Consider the following 18,331-nt stretch of genomic DNA (forward strand, 5'->3'; position numbering starts at 1 on the left):
TCCCATAGTGCTTAGAACCATTTGAACCATTTTTCGGCGTTGTAAAGCATTTTTCAGTAAACTGTCGGCCAGTATAATTTCTGATAGTTCTTTGTCATTTCAGGTTTATAAACGGTATAGTATTGTTAAACTTCAATCATTTGTGCAATGTCAGTTTGCGTCACCAGGTTTTAAGAATTTGATCAATTATGCCTGGTACGCAGCACAATATGCAGAACAATCGCTATGATCATTTCTTAATTCAAATGGCTCTGAGCACTATGGGACTTAACTTCTGAGGTCATCAGTCGCCTAGAACTTTTAGCTCATATTCCTCCACTGATATTTAACGAATAAAAAGTGCCTTTGGGGAAAAAAAATTATTGACCAGTTGTAGAATGCCTATTCAAAACAAGAAAAATTATAATTCATCGACGATGTATCCTCAGTTCCAGTTTTTCTGTTCGTACATTTTTAACCATAAACGCGTGAGCTATGATTCTGTAGAGGGCAAATCATTCCATTTTATGCAGTTTTTCATTTTATGTATGTAGGGTTAACTAAAAGCTCTTCTCTATTCCGTCTTAACTCGTGTTTTGTCTGAGGCTGCAAAATAAATGGAAGCTCTCTTGAGCCAAATGAGCATCTCAGGTAGTACATATGATACAACGTCACTCCATTATGATTTAAATTTTGTCATTTCCAGTTTCGTAACATGCAATTTTTTCTTCGTTTTCGAATGAATGAGCACCATAAAATGGGCTGCGAAAGGGATACACAGAGTTTACGGTCCTCTCTTGTGTAGCATATGCCTTTTTCCTGCCAGAAACTCCGTATTTCTAACATGGAAATCATATGCTTCCATCACTCTATTTGAATCTGGAAAATTTAATCAAAGTGTAGAAGCAACTCGTGAACTAATTGAAACACTTAAAGACATAATACTTAAACAATTTTCCAAAACAAATATACTGCTCAACATAATTAAAGGATTACTTTTTAGAAACCCCGTAATTATTTCCCATTGCGCCGTATAAGATTGAAATTTGGCTCATACAACCCTAGAATGTTCCTCTGTAATGGTGCAAACGCGTGGTGCCTGCGGCGTCATCCTTGGGCTCGACGATGCTTCAGACAGCAACGTGTCAACACATTTGAAAAAAAGACCAGAGCTCTGAAGTTCATATGAGGTGTAAGGTGGGTCAGTGATGTCACATCAGCACCAAATTTCACCACAAATGTGCCGAACGCCTCCGTGGACGTGTCACTGCATGCGAATGCCGTCACACACCCTTTTACCACATTTCATCCCTTCTTTTGGCGCCTCCGCCATGAAGGTTACAGCCGCGACGCCCAGGGTTGAAATCACGCGGTTTTCTTTTGTGTGGCCTAGGACAACGTTTCAGACACACCGCCGCTCAGAATCTACACGGAAATGCCTCATAGGGTGGCACAATGGGCATCAATGAAATTACTCTTTCTCTTAGGGCGTTGATTCCCACACATTTTGCGGTTTAAAATGCAAATTCGCAGTGTGATGACGAACAGGACGACATTCTTGACAATCTTTGATACTACTGACACTTCCCGGACGCTTCAACCCTTCTCTAAGGACATCATGGGCTAGCATCCCCATTGAACGTGATCGCACCCTGCTGGAGTCCAGCACGACTGCAATTTTTGTGCTGGTGTCAAAATCAAAAACCATTCGACGAAACTTTAACGTGATCTGAAGCAGCAACGAGTCCTTATGCTTTTTCAGCCCTCGTATTTCACGCTCTCCTGTGGCGTGAACATGAAGGGGTGCGACACTGACATATGCGTGAACAAAACGGCAGAGGGTCCCTCTGCGGCCTCCCAGTTTGACAATACTGTTGGTAGCCACGTTTGCTGAACACTTTAAAGATGTACCTGCACAGAGAAAAGCCTTGATTGTGTCCTCGCTACCTGCTAGTAGGCATGTCGGAACAGAGAGGTGTCAAGTGATTGTCTATCTAGAACTCTTGTAACAGATTTTCTCTGTGAAGATATCTTTTTAAATTGCTCATCAAACGCAAGCAGCTGGCATTGGGGGTGTTGCCGAACTGGGGGTGTTAGAGGGATCCTTTGCCGTTTTATTCACACATGTGTCAATTTCGCACACCTCTGTGATCACATGGAGGGCTGAAAAAGCATAAGCACCCGCCCTGCTTCGGGTAACGTTCAGATTTCCTCGAATGGCTTTTAACGGTTCCTTGTGGTTCCACACTGTATACAAAAGCAAAAATTGCTGTCGCACTGCACTTCAAAGGGATGCGATCACGTTAAGTGGGGTTGCTGGCCCGTGATGTCCTTAGAGAAGGATTGAAGCGTCTGCGGTGTCAGTAGTGTCAAAGATTGTCAGAACGTCGTCCTGTTGGTCATCGCACTGTGAACTGTCGTTATCGACTGCAAAATATGTGGGAATCAACGCCTCAGTGGAGAGGGTGGTCTCATTGACGGGCATTATGCCACCCTGTGAGGCCTTTCCATGTCAATTCTGAGTGGAGGTGTGTCTGAAACATTGTGCTAGTCCACACATAAGAAAACGCGTGATTTCAACATTGACGTCGTGGTTGTAACCTCCACGGCTTAGACGTCAAAAGATGACACGAAATGTGGGTAAGAGGGGGAGTGACGACCTCCCCATGGTGTAACACGTCAACAGAGGCGTTGGGCAGAATTGTGGGGAAATTTGGTGCCGATATGACATCATTAACCCACCTTAAATCTTACTTGACTACTGAGCTCTGGTCTTTTCTCGGCGTGTGTTTACACCTTGCTGTGTGAAGCGTCGTCTAGCCTGTGGGTGACGTAGTAGGGCGGCACGCTTTTGCATCTTTTCAGAGGAAGATTGTAGGCACTTTTGAGCCAAGTTACGAACTTACTCGTAGCAATGTGAAATAATTACTAAGTTTCTAAAAAGTGATCCTTCAATTCCGTTGCGAAGAGTAATAAAATAGTCGCCAGTGCGTATAACAGGAAAATGAAACGTATATATTTAGAAATTTTTAACATAAATTGTAAAAGGCTATATTTTTTGACCTGTTTCGATGCTAACAATGTTACACGACTACAGACTGTAATAATTAGAACAATAACTACCATTAAGTAGAAAATTCTGGTTGTGTTATTTACTAATAACTGAATACAGTCGACAGAAAAATCGTAAGCACTTAAACTATTGTGAAGGCATGACTTCCTGTGTTAATAACCTTACTTCCTTAACAATTTATTCTTATCAGACACTGTATTTTACTTTACCAAAGATATTTCATTTTGAAATCATCAGAAAGTGCAAGCCCAACTTTCACAGTACAGCAAGGTTAGTACCTTCAGCACACTTCTTCTAAACTGGTAACTGATGGAGCTTTTCTATGTTCTCTACAGGAGGCGCCTTCATCAGAATGTTGGAATCCTTCTTGGGAAGAGATGTGTTGCTCAGGGGAATCCGCAATTTCCTGGAGTGAGTAAACTATTAAAGATTTTTTTATATTTGCAACCTTTCTTCCTCAGCAGCTATTTCAATCATATTTATCATGCAGATTTAAAAAAATCCTTGTTTTTGCAACTGAACATTAAATTGCAAAAGACGGAATTTTTCGCATTACACATTTCATGACATAACACTGTTTGCAGTTAACATGCAGTGATTCACTGTTTTTAGATCATTTCATTTACTAACTAGTGTTCGTCAACAGCATTATAGAAAGTATTTAAAGAGTACAAATAAGTACAATCACAAAGAGTACAAATAAGTACAATCACTTCATATATGAAGATGACATCTGTTATTTCGGACATGTCTGACAGAACAGATACCATCGGTGACCGTGCAGCTCTCTAGAATGAAATGATAATGAAATCAAGACCCTAAGCTGTCGACAGGCGTTGATATACATCAACGGGGACAGTTGAAAATGTGTGCCCCGACCGGGACTCGAACCCGGGATCTCCTGATTACATAGTAGACGCTCTATCCATCTGAGCCACCGAGGGCACAGAGGATAGTTCGACTGCAAGGATTTATCCCTTGCACGCTCCCACTGAGACCCACATTCCCAAATTAATGTTCACACACTACATTCGTAGTGCCCCTGCCCGTAACACTCATTACTCGCGGTAGACAATCTTACAGAGTCCCGTAAGAGTTAGGGCAATGCGTGTGCATCCGCACAGAAGAAAAAGGTCAATGGCCGGCTAACCTTAACAATATGTCCGAAAGAACAGTTACCATCTTCATATATAGTTAAGGCTAACCGGTCATTGACCTTCTTTCTGTGTGGGTGCATACGCATTGCCCGAACTCTTGCGGGACTCGGTAAGATTGTATACCGCGAGTAATGAGTGTCATGGGCAGGGGCACTACGAATGTGATGTGTGGACATTCAGTTGGGAATGTTGGTCTCACGGGGAGCGTGCAAGAGATAAATCCCTGCAGTCGCAGGTGGCTCAGTTGGATGCCGGCATGGTAGATCAGCATGTTCAGTCAGAGGGTTTAGCTATTCTCTGTAATAAAAAACTGAGTGAATGGATCAATGAACATCCTGAACGGGTGTCATCGGACGTCCGCCACGAACAAATTCAACTAACAATATAGAACAAAATGAGAACAAAAAAAAATGGTTAAAGCGTCTGCCATGTAATCAGGAGATCCCGGGTTCGAGTCCCGGTCAGGGCACACTTTTTCAACTGTCCCTGTTGATGTGTATCAACGCCTGTTGACAGCTTAGGGTCTTGATTTCATTATCATTACAATCAGTTCAGTCACCCAGATGTCACTGTTCATTAGCATACGCAAAATAAAGACGAGGTAAATAGGAATTAAACTAGGAAAAGCAATCAGAACAATACCTTCTTTTCTAACAGTCGTATGTAGAATTGGTAAGCGTCGTCTATATGTGTGTCAGCTTGCTTGTTCCGTCTGATATACGGGTTCCAGCAACTGCATTAAAGCATTCCACATTAGTCACTGCAGTTGATCGGTTAGTTAGGATCGTCTTCCGAAGTCCTCTTCACGAAGTTCATGGCCATGGTGGGTGGACAATACATTGAGTATGCTCTTGCCGCAAGGTATCCGGCAGAGAAGCTTCAAGCAACGGAAACGTTAGAAAGGTAATAGCCCAAACAAATGAGCTAAGGGTGCTAACTACTGAAATTAAGGAGTGACCCAAAGTAGCCCAAATTTATTATAATCATAAGTTCAATCAAGGACAAAAACATAGTTCGATAATAGCAAAGCATTAATTTCTGATGATCGAGAAAAAGGCAATTGAAACATAAAATCCCGAAACAGGTTCAGACAGATGCTACTGTAGTATGACAAAGCTCTAGGCCAGGGGTCTCCAAACGTTTTAGTCTGCGGGCCACATTGATTCCTCCACGAAGTCATAAGGGCCAAGATCTACCTAGTGGGATTAAAGAACCCTAGCACTCCATGATCACCGTAATGTAAGGCTAAAGGAAAGATGAAATCGCAAAAATCTAAGGTTGTGGGACTAGCTAGCACTGAAACGAACTACGATTTTTATTTATTTACATAACTTTGATTGGTGGACGTACCTGACCGAATTTCTGGCATATTTTATTCTGGCGAATTTCACCGACAAAAAAGTATGTCACTGCATATTCTTCACGAAAGCGTCCTGCAAAGTTAACGAAATCTCAAAATCATTGTTAGCAACACTATTACTACAAGACGTAACAGAGGTAGAGTATGTCAACGCATTCTTATTTCAAGCAGCGCAACAATAAGTTTAGTTATATAGTCTTGTAGCCGGCCGGAGTGGCCGTGCGGTTCTAGGCGCTACAGTCTGGAACCGAGCGACCGCGACGGTCGCAGGTTCGAATCCTGCTTCGGGCATGGATGTGTGTGATGTCCATAGGTTAGTTAGGTTTAATTAGTTCTAAGTTCTAGGCGACTGATGACCTCAGAAGTTAAGTCGCATAGTGCTCAGAGCCATATGTAGTCTTGTAGCGAGTAGCAGAGCCAGAGCATATATTTGATAGTTCTGTTGCGTGATTATGTCTATGTTGTGAGTGTCTCACGAGTTTTTTAGTGTCTTATGCGCTTTACTAGTAGGTGTGGGACAATTCAAAGTTTGAATTCAAAGAGACAAGGAAAATCTGAAAATCGAAATACGTAAAGAAACTGAAACCTTGCTTAAGAAGCATCTTCCATAATGATTGATTACTAAGGCTAGTCGTCGAAGTGGCGTCCATTTGAAAGACATGCACCAGACTCGTGAGGAGAATAAAATGCAAAGAATTTTTTTCTTAAAATATTTTCACCAAACTAGTCTGTTAACCTTTTTTTTCATTATCGCAAGGAGAATGGTCTGTCTGTTTATTGTGGATAGCCACAAGTTTATCCATGACCTTCCGCTTTGTAGAGATAGAGCTCCGACAATGTCACGGTGTATTGGTCATGATAGGCCTCGAAACTCAATTGCTGGCAGTATAGCACTCCGTCTTCAGGCCACAAGTGGCCCATCGGGACCATCCGACAGCCGAGTCATCCTCAGCTGAGGTTGCGGATAGGAGGGGCGTGTGGTCAGCACACCGCTCTCACGGTCGTTATGAAGGTTTTCTTTGACCGGAGCCGCTACTATTCGGTCGAGTAGCTCCTCAATTGGCATCACGAGGCTGAGTGCACCCCGAAAAATGGCAACAGCGCATCCAAGCGCCGGCCACGCCCGACAGTGCTTAACTTCGGTGATCTCACGGGAACCGGTGTATCCACTGCGGCAAGGCACCACCTCAAATATGTGGTGGGCTGGATACCAGGCATGTCCGGCCAGCTAACGCGGGCCGGTTTGCTGGCCCTCGCGGGCCAGTTTCGGCCTGCGAACCGTAGTTTGGAGACCCCTGCTCTAGGCGATTGGATAAAGATATGTTCATACAATTAATTCACAGATCTTCGGACAAACAAGTACACGATTCCGATGAGAATATGCTGACTGTTTCGGCCTGCCTTTGGGTAAAGGATATCACTTCTAAGACCCCAGAATGCCTTAATCATAAGTAAGCTATCAATTTCTTAGCACAATTCTGAAAAAAGTCCCCATTAAGTTGCAGAAACGCGCCTATATATTCCTAACCGTCCTCATCTCCCCTTCGGCCTGGCAGCAAGTTCTTAGCGTATTTCCTCTTCGCTGCGGAGTGGACTGCATACGCCGTCTTGCCATTCATGTCTACATTTTAGGTGATGGATCTGAGCCCCAGCTAATGATTTGTCTTCAGACGTGCCTCTCTCCTCCGTCCCAATACCTCTTCGTCAAAAAAACTAAAAGTTGACTGGAACTAAAGTCTGTCAGTCATCTCGATACTTCCTCGTCTTAAAGCTGAAGGCTAAGTGTCTGAAAAATCCTCTTTGTTCCCAGTTCTTCACGGAAACCCCGCGAAAACACACTCACCTTCCAGTTACAATGTTTGCTAGCCATGCTCCCAATAGGAAACCTCGTAACAAAACTCGTCATCCCTCCTCCGGAAAACTGACCAGTCTTTTATATTTTCAAGTTAGCAAAGTATTAACAATTTGGCAACAATCTCTTACTCTTGAGAAAAGTTTTGTGGTAGTCAGTGCGAGCAACAGCAGCGCTATCTCTTCTCTGAAAACAGCTTCCAATCCTCCACTTAAGCTCCTCTTTTTATCACTGTCCAATCACCTTTCCTCCCACCATTTTCTTCAGTCTCAGGTCAACAAGCACCGTGCCTGGCGTTGGAGTGATGGGATGCCGGCTCTGTTTTCACTTCCTTGATAAACATCCATTCTCAAACAGACCTAACTCATTTCCTATCCTTCTTCCTCCCTCTTACCTCTTTCTAATCTAACCTCTCTCCATTCTCTACCACAGTCACTACCTTCTTCTCTCCTCGTCTATCTTACACATAGCCTCTCTCTCTCTCTCTCTCTCTCTCTCTCTCGTAAATGGCATCAGACAGTCAGACAGAAACAAGGCTAGAGATTTTTGAGTCGATGAGACATTAAACTGTAAACAGCGTGCAGCTTGAAATATTATCTTTAAATGCATCATCATCTTCTCTCATTACTATTGGAGGCAGTATGCACTGGTGTCTGTCGGCGACCGTTTGGAATATCACTGTTTAACTTGTGAGGAGACACACAGTTTTGCCGTTTTCATCGCATTGCTAGCTAATACCTTCTCGCCGAAACCCTGAAAATCACTAACGCCATCATTCATAAATTATTATTCAAAGTCATAGTCACTTACCCATTTCAGACCCTCCCTTCTTCCCTAAATCCTGTTCGTTTCATTATGTATTTACATTTTCCAATGCAATTACTACAACGTAAAACGACAGTGCACATTTATGTGCGCTTCCTATTAAGTGACATGTGCAAACATTTACCTATGACATTAACTGCTGGTTCCTAGGCTACTGTATAAAATACAGGTACATATGTACCTTCATTAAAAACATGCTCTTATCAGTTAGAAAATTATGACCAACCATCTAATGTCATATTATATTACTTTGACACACCTAACAGCATCAGTTAGTTATAGAATGTGTGGTAAAAATCCTCGACGCGTGACCAAAGCCACAATTCTTCCGTTTTCCATCTCCATTTTGCGCGATTTCAACTGATTGCGTGAAGATGGTTAGCAAGCAGAGAGCAATCACTGAATGATATCGTAGATCTCTTGAGTAAGCTTGATATACAGTGAATCTGGAGACCAAGCAATCGAGTGAACCTTATCGTTATACTCTGCAAACTATTGGAACACAAATATAGTCACTCTATGAACAATTTTTTCTGCTGGAAACGACCTGTTCGGTTGGACGCGGGCTCAGCTAGTAATAGATGCAAGTCGATAGCAATAATAATTACGCAGTCCAAATACTTTATGGCACCGTTTTTAACAGTCATTACTACTTTACCTTAAAATTCTACTAACACTTACCGAGCGAATTAGAGCACTGGTTAAGAAATTGGCCTCGAGTTAGGAAAGGAAGGGTTTTTAAATCTTCGTCCATCCACCTTACTAAGTTTTTTTATGGTTAACCTACACTAATGAGTCAAAACATTTGTCCCCTGAACCACTAAGATTCAATTTCTCCTATTTACGTTCCGGGAACGTGACACGATAAGGAAAGTACACTGATGGAAAGAAAAATCGCAACACCAAGAACTAGTTGTGCGAGACAAACGAAAGTTGTTGTGCGTATTCCTATACCTGACAAATGACGTCTGTTTAAATTTCGCGTCAGATGCAGAAGAGTGACGCTAGTAGCGCCATTATTAGGACTGAAACCAGGTTTGCTTTAAATACGGGCTGTAACGGTCTTGAGCGTTAATTAACTTCGGGAAGTAGGGAGATGATGTTTCTCAAGAATGCCTTTAAAACAACATAGACGCCATTATCAACAGCTCACTGAGTCTGAACGAGGTCGTGTATTAGGACTGCTCGAACCTGGATGTTTCTTCCGCGATATTGCAGAAAGACTTGGCAGAAATGTAGCCACTGTACATGGTCGCTTGAAGCGGTAGTCACAGGAATATACGGTCGCAAGAACACCGGTGTCCGGATGTCCACGTGACACTACCCAGAGGGAAGACCATCGTTTTCGGCGTCTGCCTCTGGCGCATCGTACTGTATCTGCAGTAGCAATTTGAGCAGCAGTTGGCACCACGGTGATACAACGTACTGTCACTAATCGGTTACTTCAAGGACAGTTCCGAACCAGACGCCGTGTAGCGTTCATTCCACAGACCCCAAACCACCGCCATTTGCGACTTTAGTTGTGTCAAGCGAGAGCTCATTGGAGGGCAGGGTCGAGGGCAGTTGTGTTTTCCGATGATATGTGATTCTGCCTCTTGTACCACTGATGGCCATGTGTAGGTTAGGAGGAGGCTAGTTGAGGACCTGCAACCAACCTGTCTGTCTGCGTGCTCGGCACGCTGGTGATGCACTGGGAGTTACGGCCTGAGGTGTGATTTTGTATGACAGCAAGAACAATCTCGTCGTTATCCCACGCACTCTGACTGCAAATTTGTACGTTAATCTGGTGATGCGACCTGTTGTACGGTCATTCATCGACAGCATTCCACAGGTTGTTTTCCAACAGGATAACGCACGCCCACATACCCTTGGCCTGTTGAATCACCAGATCTGTCTCGAATCGAGCACGTATGGGACATCATCGGACAACTCCAGCGTCATCCACAGCCACCATGAAATGTCCCTGTATTGACCGACCAAGTGCAACAGGTATAGAACTCCATCCTTCAAACTGACATCCGGCACCTGTAGGATAGAAGGTATCCATGTTTGCATGCTTGCATTCAACATTCTGGCGTTTACACCAGTTGTTATTGTACTAGCATTGCATATTTTCAGTGCCTATTCTCGCGCTTACTTTAATCTCTGACCTTGCAAGGTTTCCAAGATGCTACTCCAGGCGGGCGTAAAATGAATGTGCGCAACGGAAAATACTGAACGCGAAAATAAAGATTTAGCCCTGTTTGACTACCCCCTGAAACAGATCTTAGGAGCTCTTAATGGTGATATTATCTCCTCCTCCTTGCTCTATAACATATAAATTACAACATAAACATAAATGAATGATTAAGGGAACTAGTAACTACAAACTGATAAATGTTGTTTCTGTTGATACATTTATTGTAGATTAAAGCCCCTTTATACATTACAAATGTTTATATATCAATTTCCAATGGACATAAAGAGATACAAATAAATTTTCTAACTAATACGATTGTTCAATTGCCCAAATCTGCCCCTTTTTATGGCTACGCGATGTAATGTAAATAACGCCACATGACTGACATCATCTACGTACCAAACACTAGAAGACACTACTTTCAAAGATGATCTACAGTGGTGTGCAACCTCAGTGGAAATAAAATTTACGTGATCACAGCTGTTTAGCTTTATAGCCCTAATAACCCGAAGCAATTAGCAATATCACAGTATGTACCGGGTCTCCGCGTCGGAGTGATGGTTCTCGTACACGTCTGCGACGACGGAAGACCTCCAGCCACAAAATATAAAGAAAAACCCTCACTCAAACACAAGGACGGCAGAAGATGGTCCTCTGACTAGTATAATCTAATACTGTCTTCTCCTCTCTGTGTTCTACAGACGAGAAACGCTAACTCCCAGCCACAAGGACGGAGTTCAGGTAACGTCTCAACGTGAGTATAGGCAGAAGAAGTGCTCTCAATCACTGAACGCTTCGTACTCAACGGCGACTCCCTATCCGGAGGCGAAGTCCAGAATCATATAAGTTCGCAACAGTACAGAGCCTAACCGTTCTAACTATAAAATCTCCTGAGAGCAAAGACAGCAAGTCCGTCTGTACCAATAAAAGCTGACTCTGAGCGACCGTCAAACACGGGCGCTCAAAACGGAAGGCCTCTTTCTCTCCACCGCTGGCATCCCAACAAAGCTCGGCTCACCTCCCTCGTAACTGCACAAGGCGAATCATATTCTCGAAACTACGGAATATTCTCCCTCTCTACAGGTTCTTCCGAACTCCGATCAACCATATTTAGGTCTTTTGTCGTCCAGTGCGGAAAGTTTGCGAGGAAATACCTATCCCCATTAATTAGGAATTCATGCGGTGGTACGCTTCTCAGAGTAAAAATCCTCGGAAATAGCCCAAACCGTGTGATTTCCGAGGTAACGCTTCCTTGTTCCTCTCTGCTGCGTCCAAGATTTTCAGAGTTTCCGGTTATCCTTCCGACCTAGCTACAAGCCGGCCAGCCACAACTTTATTGTGCTTCAGCGCTCAGGTGCCCCGACCGTCCGTCTTGGACTACTTCATGTTTTTAGCAGGACCAACTCACCTGTGTGGGCTTTTCCACCCAGGACCTGAGATACGCCTGCCTTTTCATTTCCACTGGCGTTCCAATCTCTGCTAGTATAGGCAAACATTCATTCCGCCATTTTGATAGTAAAGACAATCCATCACCTATCATGCAGTGAGCGTTAGCAACTATTTACAAGGTGTACGTGACAATGTCAGTCTTATTTAAATATTTATATATACGATGTACAACTTATCAAACGATACCTAATTCCAGTTTAAAATCACGGGAAGGTATGTAGATCAGTGCTTGTAAGGTGCGAAATTATAACCACTTTACAGGTTAATCACTAATGGGGAATCATTCCAGCGAGGATAAGTGCCAAAAATGTGGAAATCCGCTCACATAAGCGATTTTGAAAACTGTGGTGGTATGCCTCATTTGCCCATTCCTCTGCTAACAAACGAAAACCAGTGAAGATAATGACAGCACATATGCTCTTGGAAGCATCTGACTCCGATCCTACCTTCTGGTATGACTCTAGCTTTCACTCTGAAGGCTGATTAATGGAAACTAATCATGAGGAATTAAGTGAACAAGAGGGTAGTACCACATTCGTAACAATGGGTAGAGCCTAAATCCGATTTATTACTGTACTGCGTTATACTCTGTATTAAATATTTATAAAGCAATAGTGTTCAATATTTAGTTCACATGTTATCAAGCATCAGTTAAAATAAAAGGTAACAAAATGGAGTGAGTGAAGTCCCTATAAGGCTGAGATGAACGAGAGAGAATGCTAGCACTGAGGAGCAACAGTGGAGCACGATGGCGCGTTATCTAGCCTGTACGCCGTAGCATCTCGCCGTGTCGTGCCGACGGCGACTGGCGATTGTCCACGAGGTCGTTTGAGAGGGACACGGACGCTACGTTTTGATTGCTACGGGGCATCGACAAAAGTGAGGCTGAGTGACCCTGCTGGGTACTACTTAAAAACTTGATCCCGGCGAGAAAACAGCAGGCTCTCAGTGTAGGTACTGTTTTCTATTGCCACCCCAACGGCCGTTGATACAAAAAAGGTCATTGTCTTACCATTGAGTTCTGAGGAAACTTTCTGGATTTGTTAGGTTGTGATTACATGGCTGGTCCTAGAGGCTGAAGCATCCCCAACTTCCCTTTTTAGGTACTCCACGTCGACGTCTGCTCGTAGATACGTATCGTCGGTAGGTTTTCCGGCTTTACTTCCCGACGTGACAGCGACGACTCTCCGATGAGGTGCGGGCCTCGTGTTTTGCTATTACTGCGAGTCTTGTAAATATCACTTTTATTTAGTAATTTGCCCGGCTAAAACTCTCCCCTTTTATGATTAAGTCAGCCTGCGCCACCTTTCGGAGGGAGTGGGGACGTCAAAGAGTCACAAAAGTTCGTATTAAGCAGTCCGTAAAACACGTAAACGTTCATTTCAGTTAGCGTGTTAGTTAATGCCTACGCTTTCCGCTAGATGGTGCTGATTTACTGCTGAATAGCTTTGGTTCCGTAAATCCTTCACTGATTAGTACTAGGTAAATGAAATAAGTACAACACTCTTGTATTTCACTTTCACTCTATATTCAAGGATTAAAATGGTGATGAATTATGGTCTATTTAAAAGGTTCCTAGCCTGGAGGAATCTAAATAGTCCGCAAATGCTGATATGCACACGCTCTACGTCTAGATTCGCAACTAACGGCACGCGACACTTTCAAAAGTCCACACGTTAATATCTGAATACCGGTACTTCTGAATTCACTCGTATCAGCAGATAATTTGAGTTTCTGTCGTCTATATGTCCGTAAAGTTCCAATCTAGCACTAAAGTCTTAAAATCCCCTTAATACTTCGTTGCTACCAACAGTCAGAGATCGTACACTACATCACTTTTAATCTCCGTAATATTCTAACAGTTTATCGTGAATCTTAACACGATAAAGTCCAATCTAATTATCGTCTCGCTGACTGACACGGGTTCCCCGCCCTTTAACGAAACAGTCAAGAAAAAAAGGGGGCAATAATGACGATCAGGCCTTTTTATAGGTTTTTCATCACAAGAGTTTAACGTCACTGCCTTCTCCATAACGGAGCTTCCGTGCCTTTGCTGTACTTAGACGTTAAATTACTTGCTGATATATTATAATTTTGATCTGCAATTACCGAACTCTGATTCTACACTATTTTCCCCTCTAAAAATTCTAATCTTAATTTTAAGTTATTCTTTCTATAGCTGTTATCATTGTAAACTGAACCGAGGTGTTACAAGGCCAACTAACTCCCAGGAATGCATCCTTGCGCTTCTGGCGTCCTTCAGACCAACAAGCTTCTCTAACAGTAACTGATATCTTGGTGACCAACAAAACTTACTGTTTGAGAGGCGTTGCCTTAAAATTAACGTGCCCCAGAACTACTTATGTACAGACAGAATAATGTTAATAATTTACGTCTGATTCTAGTCGCAGGAACACAAGGAAAACTTAGAGCCGCAGTTTTCTTTTGTTTTCATGTATAGCGTAATTCACTAATAAAGTAAATTCATCACTAAAGGACAAACAGTTATGCCCTGGCGCCTACGAACGAGCATCTTGGAAACGGAGATGCTGGTCGGCTGTTTGCGTGATGCTGTTGTGTGCATCTATGGAAAGTGATTGAAAGACGTGAAACCACGAGTAGGTGACGAGGTGTTGGAAGGAAGCAAGGAAGATTGGATTTAGCGTCCCGTCGACATCGAGGTCATTAGAGACGGAACGCACACTCAGATTGTGTCAAGGATGGAGAAAGAAATAGATCGTGCTCTTTGAAAGGAACCACCCCGGCGTTTGCCGCAAGCTATTTAGAGAAATCTCGGAAAATCTAAATCTGGATGGCGAGGCCCGATGTCACAAGGTCAGAATCATGCTACAGTGGTTTGAGGAGTATGGTAGTAAACTGGCTTTGATTTTCCGGCCACCAAATTCGTCTAGTCTGTCGAGCGCCAGCTTTGGTTCAACAAACCACCGGCCCGTAATTTACTGGAATTTTGTAAATTATGCTTTGACATTTGGTGCTATATACCTCCGGAAGCCTAATAGGTACTTGTCATATCCATACCCCCCCCCCCCAATAATCGCTGCGCTGCTGTATGATGCTCCAAAGGTCGACAAAACTCAACTAAGTAGTTGGTCATAAGGTTTCGGCTCATCAGTATAAATCACTTCCATTCATTTACGAGATCATTCCTTTAAAAATACCACGTCTGAACAAATTCGCCTTCCTTGTCTAAATCAGCTGCTATTCTGTCTCTGAATTGCTACCATCTTTTCTTTTTCCTTCACACTGCCATCATATATCAAACAAATGTTCACCTGGAATACACATGCTGATACTGCTATCATTGTGTTCTAACAGGAAGACAATGCTGACGTGACACTTTGTTTGCGTTGTTCGATGGTCCTGCACTCCCTGACCTATCTAAGCGCCGGCCGGTGTGGACGAACGGTTCTAGGCGCTTCAGTCTGGAACAGTGCGACCGCTACGGTCGCAGTTTCGAATTCTGCCCCTAGCACGGATATGTGTGATGTCCTTAGGTTAGTTATGTTTTAAGTAGTTCTCAGTTCTAGGGGACTGATGACCTCAGATGTTAAGTCCCATAGTGCTCAGAGCCATTTGAACCATTTGAACCTATCTAAGCGTAATTAACAATGTCGGTATAGCAACATGGCGACAGCTACGTGTCGTGTGTTGTGAAACTACAAACGCCAAAATGCGCTCTCGCTTTAATACACTTGTGCCTTCTACAGAAGTCTAGGGCGCTACTAGGTGCGCCACTCATCGCATTTACCGTACAAAGCGACACTATTATGGGTTGGTGACCCACAGTATTTAAACAACACGCCATAAAAATGTATGTTTACACTAGTGTCTGAAATTTAAGTGTAATTAGGAATACGGTAAACTGCATACAGAGAAAATGAGCGGTTACTGTGGGTGACACTCAACAATCCCCACAAACCGAAATTTCTCACGTGATCCAAAGACAATGAAAAATTAGTGTGTTAGAGCCATAATATCTGTCTCGATAGTACCTTCTTTGCTTACGAAAGGTAGCTTTCCTGTGAAAATTGTCATGCATTAGCACAAAACATCATTTCAACGCTGATTGGCAGGGAAAAGTTCTCCGAGCCCCGATACTGATATGACACATGCACTCAGCATCGTTGAATGTGCTATGAATGTCATTTCAAGGCTATGGCAAAGATTCTGAGACACAAGAACCGTTATTTGTAGCCCATGCGAGGTCGATAGAGAGTATCTACTCACAACACGACCTATATCTTGTCTCAACTTCACGACGAAACAGAATAATGTCTATGAGACTATTGCCGGCCGGTGTGGCCGAGCGGTTCTTGGTGCTTCAGTCTGGAACCGCGCGATCGCTACGGTCGCAGGTTCGAATCCTGCCTCAGGCATGGATGTGTGTGATGTCCTTAGGTTGGTTAGGATTAAGTAGTTCTGAGTTCTAGGGGACTGATGACCTCAGATGTTGAGTCCCATAGTGCTCTGAACCATTTGATTTTATAAGACAATTGTGTGGAATCCACAAAGTAACTTCTGGAGTTACTGTTTAGCGGAAAACAATGTACCTATGGTTCCAAACAGTTAGTCCATACGTGGATATCTGGAAGTACGTGTCCCATACACAGTAATACTGAGACAAGGCTTTTTTTATTGTGAAGGTAGAAGGAAGGGCTTGACATATTCGTGCGTTGATGATGCAATTCGAAAGACGCCCAGAGATACGGGGATAAGGTACTTTTCATAGATGAATGCAGTGAATTGCCCTAGTGAGCGTATTTCTCACAGATGCAGCTATCCACCTCATGAACCGATCAATGAGTTCTTTGTATCTAATTTCCATACAGCTTGTCTGGGATGCATTGGGGATGTGAGCTTCAGAAATCCGAATCATCTTCCTTAGGAATGCGATTGATAGTCACTTGATATCGCGAATCACCTCATTCTGATGTTGCCACACCACTGCCAATCATTTGTGACATCTAAGGGTATTGATATCTCCTCTTCTTTGTCATGGACGTGATTGTGTCAGTTTTGATACTCTCTTGTTGATGAATGGATGGATTTTCGGTTCCAGAACCCTGCTACTGATGCGTTTTCAGCCTGTCTTGTGGCGCATCCCCTGCGATGAATTTTTCCCTTCTGACAACCTATTTAAGAAATATATTCTCTTTGTTATTACGTTTAACTTCGGGGTAGCAGTGTACTTGTCCTTGCCGCTCTAGCGACGTCTCTCCCAATTATCCACTTTCAGTATGTACTGAAACGTCCCCTTTGAACAATTATACATGACCGTGCTTAAACTGACACCCAATTCTTTAGCGCAACGCAATCTGACTTTCAATAATCCCTACAAAATAATGGCCCTGACTAACAGTAACCCATACCTTTCACAAATCACTTACCTCACAAAAATCTTCGTTACTCGAACTACTGCAATACAGCGAGCGCCACTACTGCCAGCTAAATAAAAGATTCAAACTACGGAAGGCACTAACTACTGATAGGCATAGTTAGCAAATGAAAGATTTTAATAGAGAACAAACAATGTATTTACCTTAATAGTGTTGAAAAATCATAATATACATAGCAGTTCATGACATCCAGTCTTACAAATTTCAAAACTCCGCCATTTCTCTCCCCACATCTACCACTGCTGGCGGCTCACCTCCAACTACGCAACGCTACACGCTGTTAACATCCAGCTGCCCAACACTACAATGGCAGACAACAATGCAAACTAGCCACAGACTGCACACAGCACAGCCAGTGATTTTTCATACAGAGCGTTACGTGGCGTTGCCAATAAGAAAACTTATACAGTCCACTTACATAGCCCCCATGCTCCCCACAAAAAATTTTACATATTGTTTTGGGCAGTGGCCAATACAGATTTGAAAAAATTTTTCATAATTACAATACCAAATAACATTGTATTAGAAAAATTCTACAATATAACTCTCATCAGCTAAACACATAAAGACAGGAAAAACACAAATACACACAAACACATAGCGGAATAACACAAAAGGAAAAGACAGGGTTTGCTTTACTGCAGTATTTTGCAAACAAAACTTTCTTTACTTCTTGGAGATCTCCCTTCATTCATCATTATTCCCAAAAAGTCTTATCTATACCTGCTTTCTGTATTCTATTCATATTTCTTTCAAAATAATTATTTCTCAGTGTACAATACTCATTTTGGCCCAAATCTTTTTCATATAACTTCTCAATGCATTCTTTCCCTATTGTCCATAGTCAGTTTCTTATATAGTCTATCCCCTCTTAAACTAACTTAAATCTACTGATCTCAGATGCATAAACTAAGGGACGAGGCAATGCAGCAGCACAAAACAATTAATACAAACAGCAATGACAAAAAAATGGAAATTGGCGAAGCAAGCAGCATTATAGAAATTAGCAAAGCAATTGCAATATTACAACTAATATAAGG

General features: G+C 42.7%; 1 protein-coding gene across 1 annotated transcript in view; it reads left to right on the plus strand.

The window, feature by feature from the left end:
• Window positions 1-18,331, plus strand: part of LOC124721803 (aminopeptidase M1-C-like) — a 437,502-nt gene that overhangs the window by 277,180 nt on the left and 141,991 nt on the right. The window contains exon 8 of the mRNA XM_047246924.1: window positions 3,388-3,463. Within this exon, the coding sequence (XP_047102880.1) occupies window positions 3,388-3,463 (76 nt within the window). The remainder of the gene's footprint in view (window positions 1-3,387; window positions 3,464-18,331) is intronic.

The sequence above is a fragment of the Schistocerca piceifrons genome, chromosome X (assembly GCF_021461385.2).
Source record: "Schistocerca piceifrons isolate TAMUIC-IGC-003096 chromosome X, iqSchPice1.1, whole genome shotgun sequence".
In the NCBI taxonomy this organism is placed as follows: domain Eukaryota; kingdom Metazoa; phylum Arthropoda; class Insecta; order Orthoptera; family Acrididae; genus Schistocerca; species Schistocerca piceifrons.